This window comes from Astatotilapia calliptera, chromosome 7, assembly GCF_900246225.1.
Source record: "Astatotilapia calliptera chromosome 7, fAstCal1.2, whole genome shotgun sequence".
In the NCBI taxonomy this organism is placed as follows: Eukaryota; Metazoa; Chordata; class Actinopteri; order Cichliformes; family Cichlidae; genus Astatotilapia; species Astatotilapia calliptera.
Window position 1 is genome coordinate 20721867 of NC_039308.1, and position 15215 is coordinate 20737081.

Genomic DNA, 15215 nt, shown 5'->3' on the forward strand with positions numbered 1-15215 from the left:
TAAGATTATTAGAGGGAATTATAAAAATATATATGGCTGCTTACATGTCATTATAGATTAGAGTGTGTTAATACAGATGTTTTGCTTTCTTATTCAGTCTTTATCTAGAATTTAAGATATAAGCAAAACCTAACCAGTGGCATGTTCATGCTCCTACATTCATATATTACATTCACAGGTCTGAAGATTTCAAAGAATTGTTTGTCACAGCACCAAGAGCACTAGTGTACTGAAAAACCTAAAAATTAATTATCAGTGAAATCTTACAAGTATATGAGTCTGAGATAACCGAGGCCATTAAGAAATTTAAATTAAAAGTCACAGACTTATGCTATAAATACAAAATTGGAATGAAAGCGAGAGACAGAAAGAACAATGGGCAAAAATAAAGTTGTTACAGATTAGATATGGAAGGAAAAAGAGCCACTTAAGAACCAAAGAACACATAACTAACTTTTGGCAATTCAAATGCAAGCACTTGGCATCCGTTACCAGCCTAAACCCCTAAAACCTGTGGGGAGTGTGTCCTCCAGCTGTGTAACTACCTTTGCTCAGCTGTGTAGAAAAGCCCTGCTCTTTATATTCCCCTCTCTCTCATGCTTTTTTGCCCAGTCCACCTTCAGTCCTTGCTCCCCATACTCATACAAATAAATAGTAGGAATTAAAGGAAACTATGCCATTAAAATCTGAATTCTATCACAGTACACTGGCCTCCATGTGGAAAAGCAACAGCCACTTTTCATAAAAGATCATGTGTTAAAGATTGTGTGTTTCCAGGTGACTTACATAGAGACAGGATTTGTTTTTGTTTCAAAAGATGGATTGCAGCCATAGCGGTTAGTAGATATCAGACTGTCACCTGAACAAAAAGCATCAGTCATGACACATAGCAAATCATATGTTGAGCATACTTGTGCTAGACTGAGAGTGGTAAACAGCGGCGAGGGGCTGGGAAAGATCTCAGCGCCCACCCGAGACCCAAATCAGACAGAAAAACATACAGGCACATTCATAAAATGTTCTCAAAGAGAGGCCAACTATATCCAAGAAAGGAATTCCTTCCAAAATAGGTGGGGGGGGGGGGGGCTAAAAAGGGTCTTGTGCAGGGAACCCTCAGAAAGGCACACTCCATAACCCTTACTTCCTCTCCTCTCTGCCTGTCCAAATCCAGCCAACAGCTTGCAACTATTAAGGGGAGATCCTGTGGTGACCTTACGTGCAGCCAGTCCTTGCACCTTCAAAGCTCCTGGGGTTGAACAACACACAGCAAGTCATCCAGAACTCCTAATACACAAATCATTACCAAAACAAAGGGATATAGCAGTATTTGCTGGGAAGTGGAAGAAAAGTAAACGAGGTCCGTTGCTTTTCAGTACATTTTCCCCTTATTTTTTCCCCCTTCCAGCTGTTATTCAGCTCTTATCGGGAATAAATTCTGAACGAACATGCAAAAAGAGAAAGCTCTGGAAAACGTAAGTGAAAATTACATAATTCCTTTAATATGATTTTGTTTGGTAAGAAAACAAAGTGCTCCGGATTGTGTCTGGAGGAAATTGTATTACATTCCAAACATTAAGATTTTTCACATTGAACTGTTGAATCAGTTTACATTTTAAGAGGCATGGATTGTGATGCCGGAGAGCATAATAATAAACAATCGTGCAACAGCGGTAAAGAAGTCACTTTAAGCGGCTTTCATTAACTGGGGTGTACAGATGTTTTCATGAATTGTGTTGCATCTCTTCCATCATTGAACTGACATAAAAATGATAAACTACTGACCATTACATGACCTTTTTGGATTTTGGTTGCAGAATAAAGAAGTGAGGGTGAATACTTGTTGATTTATCTATTTATTATCCACAGACTTGCTGGACGGACTCAAATCATAGAAAAGATATACGATGATGAGTGCATGTTGGAAAACCATTTTGTTCTGTTACCAAAATAGAGAAGTAAATAGAAGTAATCAGGCAAACAAGATCTGTCTGTGGTTTTATGAAAATAAAGCACCAGTAAGTTCAATGACATACACTGGGAACAATAACAAGCAAGAGTAAAATTCCTACTGAATGACCAGTAACTGATGGTTTGTGTCTGTTCAGGTGCGTTTTGTTTGTGTGTGAATTAGATTAAGCGAGAGTGAGAAAAAAAAAGACAACCCAAGTGACTGAAAGTGGGAATGTGTGAAGGGAAGACTGCATGATAATGAGATAATGAATGAGGGAATGCAGAGATGGGGGTGGGGCGTTGGGCTCCTATGGAGTTTTCCATTAGTCTTTGAGAAGGCCTTTGCTGGTTCTCATTCTTCTGTAGGCTACTATCACGGCTCCTATGTGCATTCACGCTCTCTACACTGCACCACCTTTACTCAGTTTATTCATACTAGACAAAAAGGTATTTAAAAACTACTCTTCTCACCCTCAATGGTCACCATGTTAGCTACGTTAAGAAGCCAGCGGAAGAAAGATTCATTTTCAGCGTCGAAGGTGATGGCAAAAGCTAGCTAGCTTACACAAACAACATTAACGAACAATTATTTTGTGTTACGGCATTGACTGGCGTTTGGGTTTTGTTGTCTATGTAGAAAAAGTTTGTACTAGTTGTACTGCCAGAGCCACAACTAGTAAATATTTCCTAAATGCTGACGCTAATGTTAAAAAAATGCTAACTGCATGACAGCATTTCTATTTAGTACACAGCTTTCACTTCTTCTTCTCTCACAATCATTTATCTGTTGGTTTTGCTTTATTTATGAAATTTTATTACAGTGCAATTACATTACAACTTTTATAATTCATTATCTGTGTAAATTAACCACGTGGCTGTCAGGACAGAGACAAAATAGCAGTTAGCTGGAGAGTGCAGTGGGGTAACGTTGGCAATTACATGTTATACATCTGATGAAACTGTTGCTGTCTACATATACAGAAAATCACATTGAACAGAAATTCACATCAACACTTACATCCATAAATAGCGACATAGTTGTCGGAAGAGGGCTATTTAATGGCAAACCAACGTGTGCACTCAGTAACCTTGCTTTTACATAGGATATAACCAGAATACAACCAGCTGGGTCAAGGAGCCTACTGCAAAGAGACATCGGAGATATTGCAAAAAAAATCAAAAAGTTATTTTTGTCTCTAGTCAGTAAATTTAATGCACAGGTACTTAAATATAAAAAAAATGCAATTTACACCTCACAAATAACTTCATTTAATTTAATGCGTGGAACTGTATTTCATTATAGCAGAGTAAATGTACTGTATCAAAGACAGACAAAAAAGGATTATGCTATTGTCTCTGATTAAGACAACTGTGGATGACTTAAAAAAAAATTTCTAGCTAACAACAAGAAAAAAAATCACAGTGTCACAGAAACAAAATCTTTGTTGATGAAATACGTGTTTAGGCACATGTAAGCTGGAACAATGTCTTTATTTGAGGTCTGAATGGGAACATTGATTTCACTCTGAAGAGATAAAAACTGTCTGTCTTTGTCAGCTGGGAAAAGCATTAATCAGCAGGTCAGAAAAGCAGAATCTGTAATGAGTTACACATTTGTTTTTATTATATATAACATGTTTTTTTTTATGAATCTCTGTCCTGGGTTAATCGCCATGGATTGTAGAAAATAAGCATCAGGTGCAAAACGCCCTGTAACTGACTTGTCTGAGTTGATCAAAAAGGAATGATTGTGAGAATATGAGATAAACAACTAAATCCAAATGTCTTATTAACGCAAGTACTAAAACAATAAATAGAGAGGAAATATGGGCAGCGATATCAAAGTAACATATAAAGATTGTCAGGAAGGCTGTTAAAATGTAATAATTTAAAACTCGCATTCAGGTTAAATTGAGTTTCGTGAAAACAAGGTATGTTTATATTGGCCAAGACATTAAGCAACATGTGTTTGCGAGCAAAAAGCATCAATTAAGCAATGTGCTCGCAAGAAAAGGGATTAATGTCAAACATCTGGTTTTCCTTTGTTCCTATATCAATTTCACATATCAGCTTAATTCCTTAGTGTTTCCTTTTTCTTTCTCACCCACAGTAACCTTTCCTTGCCCCTTGCTCCTGGCATCTGATAAATCAAATTACAACTGGTTATTTCAGAATAATTTTTTTTAAATGCCTTGAATAATTTGCAGGGGACCCACTAGTGGAAAACACCAGCCAGTTGTAGTTGCAGTCCATGCATAATGTCTTTAAATAGAATTTGGACAAGCATTGTTCAGGTGTAAACCCAGGGGAACAGCCTAGAGTCATTAAGAAAAACGGATAAAACTTTCCAATTTCTTTGAAAATTAAGAATTATAGCAGATCGCGGTGAAGATCACGGAGCTTATCTTCACCTCATTGTTATTTCTAGTATGACTATTAGTAATAATAGCATTCACTGGATGGTTTCACGCTTAATTTGTGTAGTTATTTCAGTAATAGTTTTGTACAAGTTTTGTGGATCACACTATTGACTTTCAGTATGCCGTTTCTTTGGCTTAGAAATACTATAGCATTAAGCCTTGCAAGATTCCTCCACAACAATTGAGGTTCTGGAAAGTAAAACCATACTTTGCTCGACATTTTTGCTGATAAATAGCATATTACTACTATTCTATCTATTACCAATATATTGAAGTATTAGGAGGCAACAAAGTTATTTGGGGAAATGTTAGAAATGCTCTTTTCCCCTCAGCCTGGGCAGAGGCGTGTCCATATATGATTACCAGCAGCAGGTGGTCTGAGCCCCAGCAGGGGAAGAAAAGTCATAATAAACAAACTGTAGATTACAAGCTGTGTGTAAACTTGCATGCTGTACTATTGAATACTAAGAATCACACATACTAAATGGACTTGAGACACAATTCCACTTTTTTTGTTGCAAGATGTTACAATAATATTTGTGTGTTCAAACTGAGACAAATATATATAAATGTATGATATTTCATCATTCAGGTCTGTAACAAACAGCCAAAAGCAACCAAAAACAATCAAGAATTTCCTTAACTGACCAAGTCAGCCATAAATCCCATTAAAAATTCATTCATAGTGATTTAAAACAAGACTACAGGCAGAGTGACCCGGCAACAAAGAGCAGCTGAAGGTTGCTGTGGTGAATGGCCTGGAGAGCGTCACCAAGGAAGAAATAAAGTATCGGCAGATCTTTATCAGCTGTTACTGACTACGAGGGTGGTTTCACAAAATGTTTCTCTTTGCCTAATGTTTCTTTGTTCAATTTTCTTTTAAAACCTGTAAACCTCAGGGACTGTGTGTTAAAAAGTATATCTCTCTCGCATGCGTCTTCTTATATTGATATATACTGAGACTTTTTCTTTAAAACTATTGCTCAAGTTTAATATAGAGTACGCTGTCAATATAGTTAAAGGTTTCTCTGAATCTGTTGATCTTGTGTTGTGCAGTACGTGGCTCTGTGGTTGACAGTTATAAAATGAGGAGATTACTTCTTTGTGCACATGGTTTGAAAAGCATTTTTCAATGAATGCAAAATGCAAAAATGTATTTCTGATGTTACTGAGTTTTGTAGGTTTGTCTGTCTTCTTGTTGACAAGACCATGCATAAACTTCCAAATTGATTTCTTGGTGAAGAAGTAGAGTATGGGCAAAGAAAAAAATGCTAAAACTAGTGCAGATGGGGATCGCTTTCTTTGAAGTTTTGAGATGGGGCATAGACATTTGTTTTGGCAGGGCACTGGCCCATGTAATTTGTGTGTATGTGTAGTTGAAAGCAAGGTTACCCTGAAACCTAGTGAAATGTAATCAAATTTGGTGCATGCGGTATATGAGCAACAGAAGGACCCATTAAATTTTGATACAAATTTAATTTCTTAAATTTAGAGTATAGAGTATAAGCCTTTGTGGAGGACACTGCTTTTTGATTGTGCTTCAAGATTTCTTTAGCGTTCAGCTAGTCTAAACAATTTCTGGAACATAGACACAGATGTCAAAACCTTCAAAAGCATTTCAGTTTTAAACTGTAGATGTGTTGCTCCATCCAAACATAACATTAGACCATGCTACCCTTTGATGTATAAATTCTAACTCTCAAAAAATAAGGCCTGTTCTCCTGATAGGATCCATCAACAAAAGTGCGTTATGCAAGTTCTGCCCAAAGGGTCAGAAGATTTTGCAATTTGATAACAATTCATCAACTCTCTGCTGCATTTGGAATACAATGGCTTAGATTTGATAGTTAACTTATAAAAGAAAGAACTCAAAGACTCAAATTTTGAATCGCATTCTGATAGAAGCCAATAGCACATAAATAGAAGAAGAAAATTAAAGAATTTGTATTTTAAGATAGATTCATAGTGATTTAATAGATAGATGCTAAAGATGAAGTTGCTAACTAACAACCTTACTAAATATTTATATATGTATCCCAAAAACATGAAATTGGGATACGACAAAGCTGTCCACTAAGACACAGTGACATATCCAGTGATAGACATCAATTTCAATATAAATCTAGCCAGACATACAGATGGATATGACGGGAGTACAACCAAAGTCTTTCACCAGATTCAGAGAAACAGGCCAGGCCAGGAAAGCAGATGCTGCAGCCCAGAAGCTAAACTACACATCCATCTATAATTCTTGCCAATAGCTGGCAGGGATGAGACAGGCAAAGTACCACTCAGAATTTAGGGAGTTAATACCACAGAAATCATCATTTTTTAAAAAGGCAATGCTGAATTTTAAAAATAGAAAACAAAATTCTTGAAAGATTAAACGAATGCATAGATAAAATGACAGTTCTCTTTTATTATTAGAATGAGGTAGTAAAGTAAGTAAGATGTACTCATCAAATAACTACAGCCTTTACTTAAAATAGTCTAAAAATACTAAAAATAAAGTAAAATTACTACCCAAATTTCACATAATTGTGTGAACACACTATACAAAATAACAGATTAAGTAACAAAATACCGCAGCAAGTGGTATTTTGCGAGCACTATTGATGAAGTCTAAAACCTCCCACTCTCTTGAATTCAGGGTCTGTAATCTGTCTACCAGTGCACACAAGACAATGGAAGGAAGAAATTGTTTAGAGATCGTCCAAAGGTTGAAATACTATACCTTTCAGCAGAGCACTGTGATTCATTACAGTACACTGAAAATAGGATTTTCACAAGTATCAAAGCTTATTAAAGATATCATGCAACCTCCACCGAATGCATAGCAGTAGAGTAAGATGATAAAAACATATGCAGGAGGTGGGATAAGTACTTTTTTTGAGAGAGAGAGAGGGGGGGGTTGGGTCTAATTTCCAGGTAAATAAATGCCACTAACCTTTTTAGTCTTGACAGTCGATTGGCAGCAGTCTCCTCCATCGTAGTTACAGAAGGCTCTGTTGTTTACTGAGTCACAGTAGTTGTCTCCCATGAATGGCTATATCAAAGAGAAAGAGCCAAGCAATTAGGCACAGACACTGAGCTAAGAACATCCTGCCTTGTTAATTGCTGCCACAACTCTCAGAGTCTTTTGCTGTTTTCTCTTGAGCATTTTGGGGCTTTTAGAAGCCTCTGGATAAATTTGCTGATAAATCTGATACATTACATTTTCCTCATTCTTCAATCTGACTCTTTAAGCCCTTAGTCGCCCAGACCCGTAAATCAAACTGAGGACACCATAAACTATTCACTGCACAAAATGCTCCAGTAATTTGATTTATTGGGTTGGCCCCACCCTCTCAGCTTGGGTTACCAATCAGGTTATCCAATTGGCCAAAATGAGTGGATGATATCATTCTTCCATGAAGTAAGGTGGAATTCCTTCAGATGTTGCATTCACTTGTGAATGCCCCATTAATGGAGGGAAAAACATAGCATAATGACACAGTCATGTGTGTAAATTATTTCAGGAGGCATTACACCAGATTATAGCTAGTTAATAGCTCTTCAATGGACCTTATATATAAGTCTGATAAGAGACACCTGTGTATCAGCAACATGTTTAAATGACTTGTGAGTGCCTAATGTTTTCTGTCCCTGTGCAGAGTTGTTAATAACAGCAATATGTCCCAGAAGGAAGAAAGCTCATTATGGACTTGCTTGGTTTTCTTTCTTCAACTATTGTCTGAGGATTTTACTTATAACTCATCTACACTGATGTAAAAAAGAAAGTTTTCACAGGACTCTTTCCAGTTCTGTGAAACTCTAACCATACCACATGATTTAGTAGCATATATATGGGCAGCACGGTGGCACGGTGGTTAGCACTGTTGCCGCACAGCAAGAAGGTCCTGAGTTCAATTCCACCATCAGGCCGGGGTCTTTCTGTGTGGAGTTTGCATGTTCTCCCCGTGTTTGCGTGGGTTCTCTCCGGGTACTCCGGCTTCCTCCCACCGTCCAAAGACATGCAGCTTGTGGGGATAGGTTAATTGATTAATCCAAATTGCCACTAGGTGTGAATGTGCGAGTGAATGTGAGTGTGAATGGTTGTCTGTCCCTATGTGTTAGCCCTGCGACAGACTGGCGACCTGTCCAGGGTGTACCCTGCCTTTCGCCCTATGACAGCTGGGATAGGCTCCAGCGCCCCCCGCGACCCTGAAAAGGATAAGCGGAAGCGAATGGATGGATGGATATATCCACCTTTATCACCTTTACCATTATTACTTGAAATTATTATTTCAAGTAATATGATAATATGATTTTATCAGACTTTTTTAGACTTGGAGGAAATGTGGCCCACTCTTCTTTACAGAACTATGTTAGTTAATCAACATTTGCAGATATAATCAACACCTTGATTATTTACTTTTTTCAGCCATTCTGTGGTAGATTTGCTACTATTCTTGGGATCATTGTCCTGTTGAATGACCCAGTCTTGGGAAAGGTTTTGGTGTTTCACAGGCCTCACATTTGATTCTAGAATCCTTTGCTATGGAGAGAAGTTTACGGTCAACTTAGTGACTGTCCAGGTCCTGTGTCTATAAAACAAGCCCAAATCACCACCCCTAAGCTGTTCCATATTTGCCCAGGAACCCTTCCAAACAAGCCACACTTGTTCAGGCTTTTTTCTAATTCTACTGTTATGAATTTTAACATTCTGACCTTGGGATGAATCTGCTCGGATGTCCAGTTATAAGTAGATTGCAGCATTGTGTTAGCACACATCTGAAAGTTCCAGTCTCACTTGTTGATGAGCAATTAATCAAGTGCATTTGATCAGCAGCACCTGATTGCTACGTACCCTCTTAATTCTTAATAAGCATTCAGGGTGGACTAAGTACAGAAGGTAGTACCGAAAGCTTTACACACCATATATCCTGTGTTTGAGTCAAGAAAGTAGGTATGAAAATTAAATTTTTGTATGCCTTACCTCACATCCTTTGATGCAGTGGAGGAATTCTGGGTGTGGATACCATTTCAGCCCCATTGTACAGATAATACTCTGTAAGATAAATCAACATTTGTGGGTTGAAACAAAGAAACACTGACGCTTGAAAAGTTGCTCTGTACAATTTATTTCCTGCCAGGAGTTTGTCCTTTTTTCCCAGATTTCAGGCCACATAATCCCTAACCGTACTAAACTCAATGGGCACATTTAAGCTGTGCACGGACACACCCCTAAGACAGGGAAACATAGACGTTATCAAAAGAGCTCATGTGCTACTCATAGAAGCTTTTTTGTGAAGCCTCCTTTGCTTTACACTGAAACCGAGTAAATTGATTTTTAAAAGACATAACTTAAAAAAAATGTTTTTTATAACTTAGTCATACCCCCAGGAGGATAAGGAACTGGAAGCATGAGAAAGACAGAAGCACAGAGGTAAGAGGACCAGGTTATCTAATATCTTTGCAGAATGTGTGGAATCCCATTCTGTTCTCCTGCTGTGTTTCTCTTCAAAATGCAGCAGAACACATTTGTGCTCAGGGCAGGTGGACAGCAATGTGTACACTGAATGTACAGCTATATGTGCTAATGCACCCTTCTAAGCATACACTGTACAAGAATATAAGGGTGTAAAGGGTGTAAATAGTTACATGACGATGAAAGGGCATTTTTAATTTCACGACTGTGACCTCATAAAGTCTGTGTCCCATGTTGGGAATTTGTACGTGAACAGGCAAACAGATGCTTTGCTTATAGGATATGTAAATCGAGCTTATATAGTACTGGCCATGACCAAAAGCACCATTTGCAGCAAAACCCCGCTGACCTCAGCTGGTCCATTTTTCAGATCCATTGTGCCCCAATATCTCACAAAGTTGACATTCTTTTCTTTTGTTGCTGCAAACTAAGGTATTTTTCATTACAGTCGTGTCAGCAAATCAATGCAAAAAGAAAGATACAGGCTTCAAGGTGGAGAGAATCAACAACATAGCATCTGAGGGCAACTGAGAGCTGTGAGAGTGATGCTTCTACTACTGTGATATAGTACTGCATAGCTGAGTCCAGACATGCCTGCTGTGTGTGTGTATGCCTGTGCGTCTACAGGGAAGGGCTCTAATGGTCAGTATATACGGTGGAATACTGAGAACATTATTTTATATTTCAGGTGAAACTTTTTGCAAATGCTGTACTTTTTCTTTCTTTCCTTCTTGTGCTCTACAGTGATGATGTCATCTAGAAACTCTCCCCTTCTCTCTCATTCTCTCTCTCTTTCCTCTCACTGCAATGTCGTAAATCATGATAATCCATGATTGTAGCCTGGCCTCACCCCTCACTACGTATGGGATCCTCACCCTCTGAAGCCTCCCCAGGGGACTGATACCACATAAAAATAGATCCCTATCTCAGCACCACCACAGAAGAGGTCATGTCATATAGAAAATGACTAATTCTGCAGTAAGCCCGACAGGGTAATTTTGCTGATAAAGGGGGAGGAGGGTGCTGAGGGCACAGAGTAGTCATAGATAGAGAGACAGGGAAAAGAAAGAGGGAAGGTGGAGATAAAGAAGGAGGAGAGAATTCTAAGTGGGTCACACTAAGAACCAAAATACAACTAGTTTAAAGGCAATAAATCAACATCACTTACTAAGGTGGGCAACGCTGATTTCCAGCTCAGCAAAGTAGAACTAGAAAGTGGGGACATTAATTCTCTTGTAGATGGTGCATGAAGAATTCCACCCTCTAGGGATAGTTTGCCAATTCCTACTTACAGCATTCCTGGTGTTATTACAACTGTTAGCCTTCACCATGACTATTATTATTTTTCACTTCCCACTACTGCAGTATCCTTCTGTTCTGTTTTGTTAATACCCTTTTTATCTTGTATTTCTGTGTTTTTGCATCCTTATCTCTTGGGTGGTCATTCAGTTTTATTTTTCATCTTTTTTTTGATACTAGAATTAACTGAGTAGGAACAAGGTTCACCATTAATGTCAGTAATAGCACTATGACAATTATGTGATCGCAAATCTAACATGCTACCATTGGGAACATCTTGCCACATGAGTGGCAGACCATTTTTATAGGGTGGCCAGACTAGGACCATTAGTCATTAGGAGGAATATAAACTGATTTCTTATCATTTATGATCACCCCTGGCCACTCCTGTGCCATAAGGCAAATTTCTGTTAGCCCTTTTAGATGCTACGGTAGTTGCTTATGACTGCGTGTATATGTTCGGGATGAGACTGTGTGCTCGCATTAATTATGATATATCAACACAGGATGAGCTGGCAGAAGGAGGGACAAAACAAAACATTACACTTGCTTAGACTTGTGGTCATTACCTTGAAAGCTTTACCTCTTCTAACCGCTTATCCTCAACACACTTTCCTACTCTTTAACAGTCATCCTACCAACATCACTTCTCTGACTTCTCTTACACTATCAGATGGACCCAACAGCATAACCTCAGGTTTGAAATGACCCCTGAGCACAAATCATATCAATTACACAAATCCATAAAAGCAGATCATTTCGTGTCCACATGGCCTAACCCACCCCTCCCCCGGCATCCACCACCAACTGCTGACTCAGTGTGACTCTGAAACAGAAACAAAAGGTGTTGTCGGAGAAAAAAAAAGAGAAAAATAAAATGTACTCTTTTGGTCAGGCGCGACTTCTCTAGTTTCAAAACTCGATGCTATTTAGTAAGACCTGTCTCTTGTTCTACAGCTAAAAGGGCATTAAGCTGACAAAAGTACTTAAGGCAGATTCAACATTTGTGGCATTGATACATTTTGAGAGTAAAATTAGAATTTAGACAACACACACAGTCCAGCTGTACCTCTACACAGCTGCTGACCTCAACCATAATCTTCATGAATATCTCAAATGACACCATGGTTGTGTCGGAGAGCCCCAAAAGAGACAAAATGTACGGTCCTGTGCTATGTGACCTTCTCCACCACAGCCTCCTACCTCTGTGTTTTGCTATCTGCCAAAAAAAGAACACTTTATTATTTAAGTACCTGTAAGGTATATCTAAATTAGGCCAATTACCAGTGAGCTTCAGTGTTCTTTAACAGTGATTAACCTGAATGAATAAGGTTGGTCACAGTGGCAGTGAGGGTGAAAACAAGTGCCTCACAACAATTCTTCAGCAAGACAAATACACTGGAATTTAGAAAAAAATCTTTACACCTTGGGAATAAAGTTCTTGTACCTCATTATCTCTCCACTATATCTACTACTATATCATCTTGAAGACTGAAAGGAAAGTGGGCAGCAGGAGGTTTTCATACTTGTTGTCAAGAATAAATTTTAAAAGGTTGCTATGCCTCTAATCCAAATATTTGTATGGCATTGGGTTGGCATTTTGCATTGCAAGCGATGGAGTCAGGATCAAGGAACTATATGTGAAATTCCAAGGAGAAGAGCTGTGCTTCACAGAACTTCGTGAAGTGGGTCTCTCAGAGCTGTGAGGCGCACACAAACACATGCAAACTTACCTTCAACTTAGGTGGATTTCTCCAGTGCTCCTTCATTACTTTTCCTACGGTCATATTGTGAGGGAGGATCACAACATCGTTGTTCCCCTCTCTACATGTCAGCTCACACTCCTCACCTGTGTTTGTTTGTGTGACAAAGTGACAGAGAGAATTACACTAATGAAAGATCAACACCACGAATGCCGAGATTTATTTTCCTCGTCATTGCCAAACCATTGTGAGACTATGTCACAATGGTTTGGCAATGTGTGAAAGATGAACCTAGTATAAAAAAAGCATTAAGTAACAGTAGATTTGTGCATACAGACCTATGCCGTGTCCTCGTTTGCATGAGTATTGCAGGCTATAATGGAGGTTTTGAGGTAAAGAACACTGGCCTTGGCTGTGTGGGCACAGGCGGAACGACCCTGTCCAATTTCCATCTTTTCGACAGCGGATCTCATTGGACCCTTTGCCCTGAAAATAACACATATATTGACAGACAAATAATTATACACATACAGACATACACACAGGTGCACAAACACTACTAGGCCAAGGACACTGAGATGCCATGCCACTGTACAGGGAAATACAATCCAATTTTTAGTAGGCATCCAACCCACAACGTCGAAGAGGCAGAACAGATTAAAAGGTGTATACATTTCAAAAGTCTGTGGCAGCAGGGCTGTTCTGGAAATCAATAGCAATCTAATTAGCATGGCGTCAAATTGAGTAGGGCTAAGGGAGACAGGGAGAAAAGCAGGCAGGGCAGAGAAAGACGTATCAGAAAAAAACAGCCAGGATAAAGGCTGTATCTTATTTTTCAGTCATTAATTCGTTAATTTAGTACATTATCATTGGTCATTAGTAATTATGTATGATATTACACAAGAGTATATTAATAACAATTTGTCTGTAGTGATTTCCAAACAAACAACATTACCAGTAATCCTGGAGAATCAGCCTGGTGGTACAAATTGTTTTAAATGCACTATATTTATCTGTGATTATATTATTTATTACTAAGTTATGCTGAACAAACAACACAAAAAAGAACTGTGAGGGTGCAAAGAAGAGATAAAAAAGAGAAGACAAGGACACTGGCAAAGCAAGAATAGACAGAGAGGAAAGAGATGGACAGACCTGCTTGCAAGTAGGGTGCAGCAGCCTCACCGTATGGGCAGAGCGTCCTGTGCCGGCGATAGCAGTATTACCAGCAGGGTCAGAGCAGTTTAGGGTGCAGGTACTGTCAAAACGAAACCCATTGGTACAGTTATAGGAGCCATGGAAGATCGGAGGTGGAGGATCACAAGTCACGGGCTCGCAAGATCCCTCGAGCCAGGTGCCGTCTTCTGTGCACTGGCGTTTGAATGCACGCCTAAAAGGAAAAGAGAGATGATTAATTGAATCACGTGCAGACCCTAATTTCATGTGGGAACAAAGTTTCAAAGTAGCAAAAAATGAACAAAAAAAATTTCAGTTTATTTCTTTACCGCTTGGGTTTATTGGTAACATGGTAGCCTGGCCTGCACTTGTACTTGCAGAGTGTGCCAACTTTTAAGTCTGACTGCTGGCAACGTTTTGTCTGCAGCACAGCATTGGGTACAAGAGGAGGGGCTGGGCAACGAAGCTCACATAGAGCCTCTGGGAAGGACCATAGACCATCCTCGAGGCAGGTAAGCGTGTTGTTTGTACCTAGAGAAACGAAAAAGGAAAGGATAAATGGAAAAGCATACAGGTCAGTGAATCAGTAAAACTAGGTCAGATCAGATGCAGTCGGCTTCAAAACTATGAGTTGTAGTGCAAAGCCAAATTTGAGGTTGTTTGAAAAAAGGTGGTCTTAGTTTAAGGGTCTTTTCTGTGTTCCTTGGCAATCAGTGGGAAGAAACCTCTAAAATTATTAGCAAGAACATCCCCTCTTGCCCCTGTGGGCGCTCTATCCTGCAAGCTCGGGTGCTCTACCAGAGTCCTGGGAGCTTGAGGGTCCTGCACAGTATCTCTGCTGTTTCTAGGACTGCGCATCTCGAATATTGTTTTTGGGATCTGCTGGAGCCACTTGCCTAGCTTGGGGGCCACAGCACCAAGTGCTCCGATTACCACTGGGACCACTGTTACCTCCCCACTCCATATCTTCTTGAGTTCTTTTCCCTTGAAACTTCTCCAGCTTCTCATGTTCCTTCTTCCTTATAGTTCTGTTACTTGGTTACTTGTTACTTTCTTCATCATTCATCTATCTCTACCGCTGTCTTCCTCTGCTCGTCCACCACTACTATGTCCGTGTGATTATCTATCACCAGTTTGTCTGTCTGTCTAGACCCCAGCCTCTGTGGATCTTGTGCTCAGAACTTGTTCCTGTGCTGC

At 39.2% G+C, this 15215-nt stretch overlaps 1 protein-coding gene across 1 annotated transcript in view; it reads right to left on the bottom strand.

The window, feature by feature from the left end:
• Positions 1–15215, bottom strand: part of pappaa (pregnancy-associated plasma protein A, pappalysin 1a) — a 115377-nt gene that overhangs the window by 4929 nt on the left and 95233 nt on the right. The window contains exons 16-21 of the mRNA XM_026173684.1: positions 14348–14549; positions 14028–14232; positions 13181–13328; positions 12873–12988; positions 9349–9420; positions 7318–7416 (exon numbers count right to left, since the gene is read on the bottom strand). Coding sequence (XP_026029469.1) covers positions 7318–7416; positions 9349–9420; positions 12873–12988; positions 13181–13328; positions 14028–14232; positions 14348–14549 — 842 coding nt within the window. The remainder of the gene's footprint in view (positions 1–7317; positions 7417–9348; positions 9421–12872; positions 12989–13180; positions 13329–14027; positions 14233–14347; positions 14550–15215) is intronic.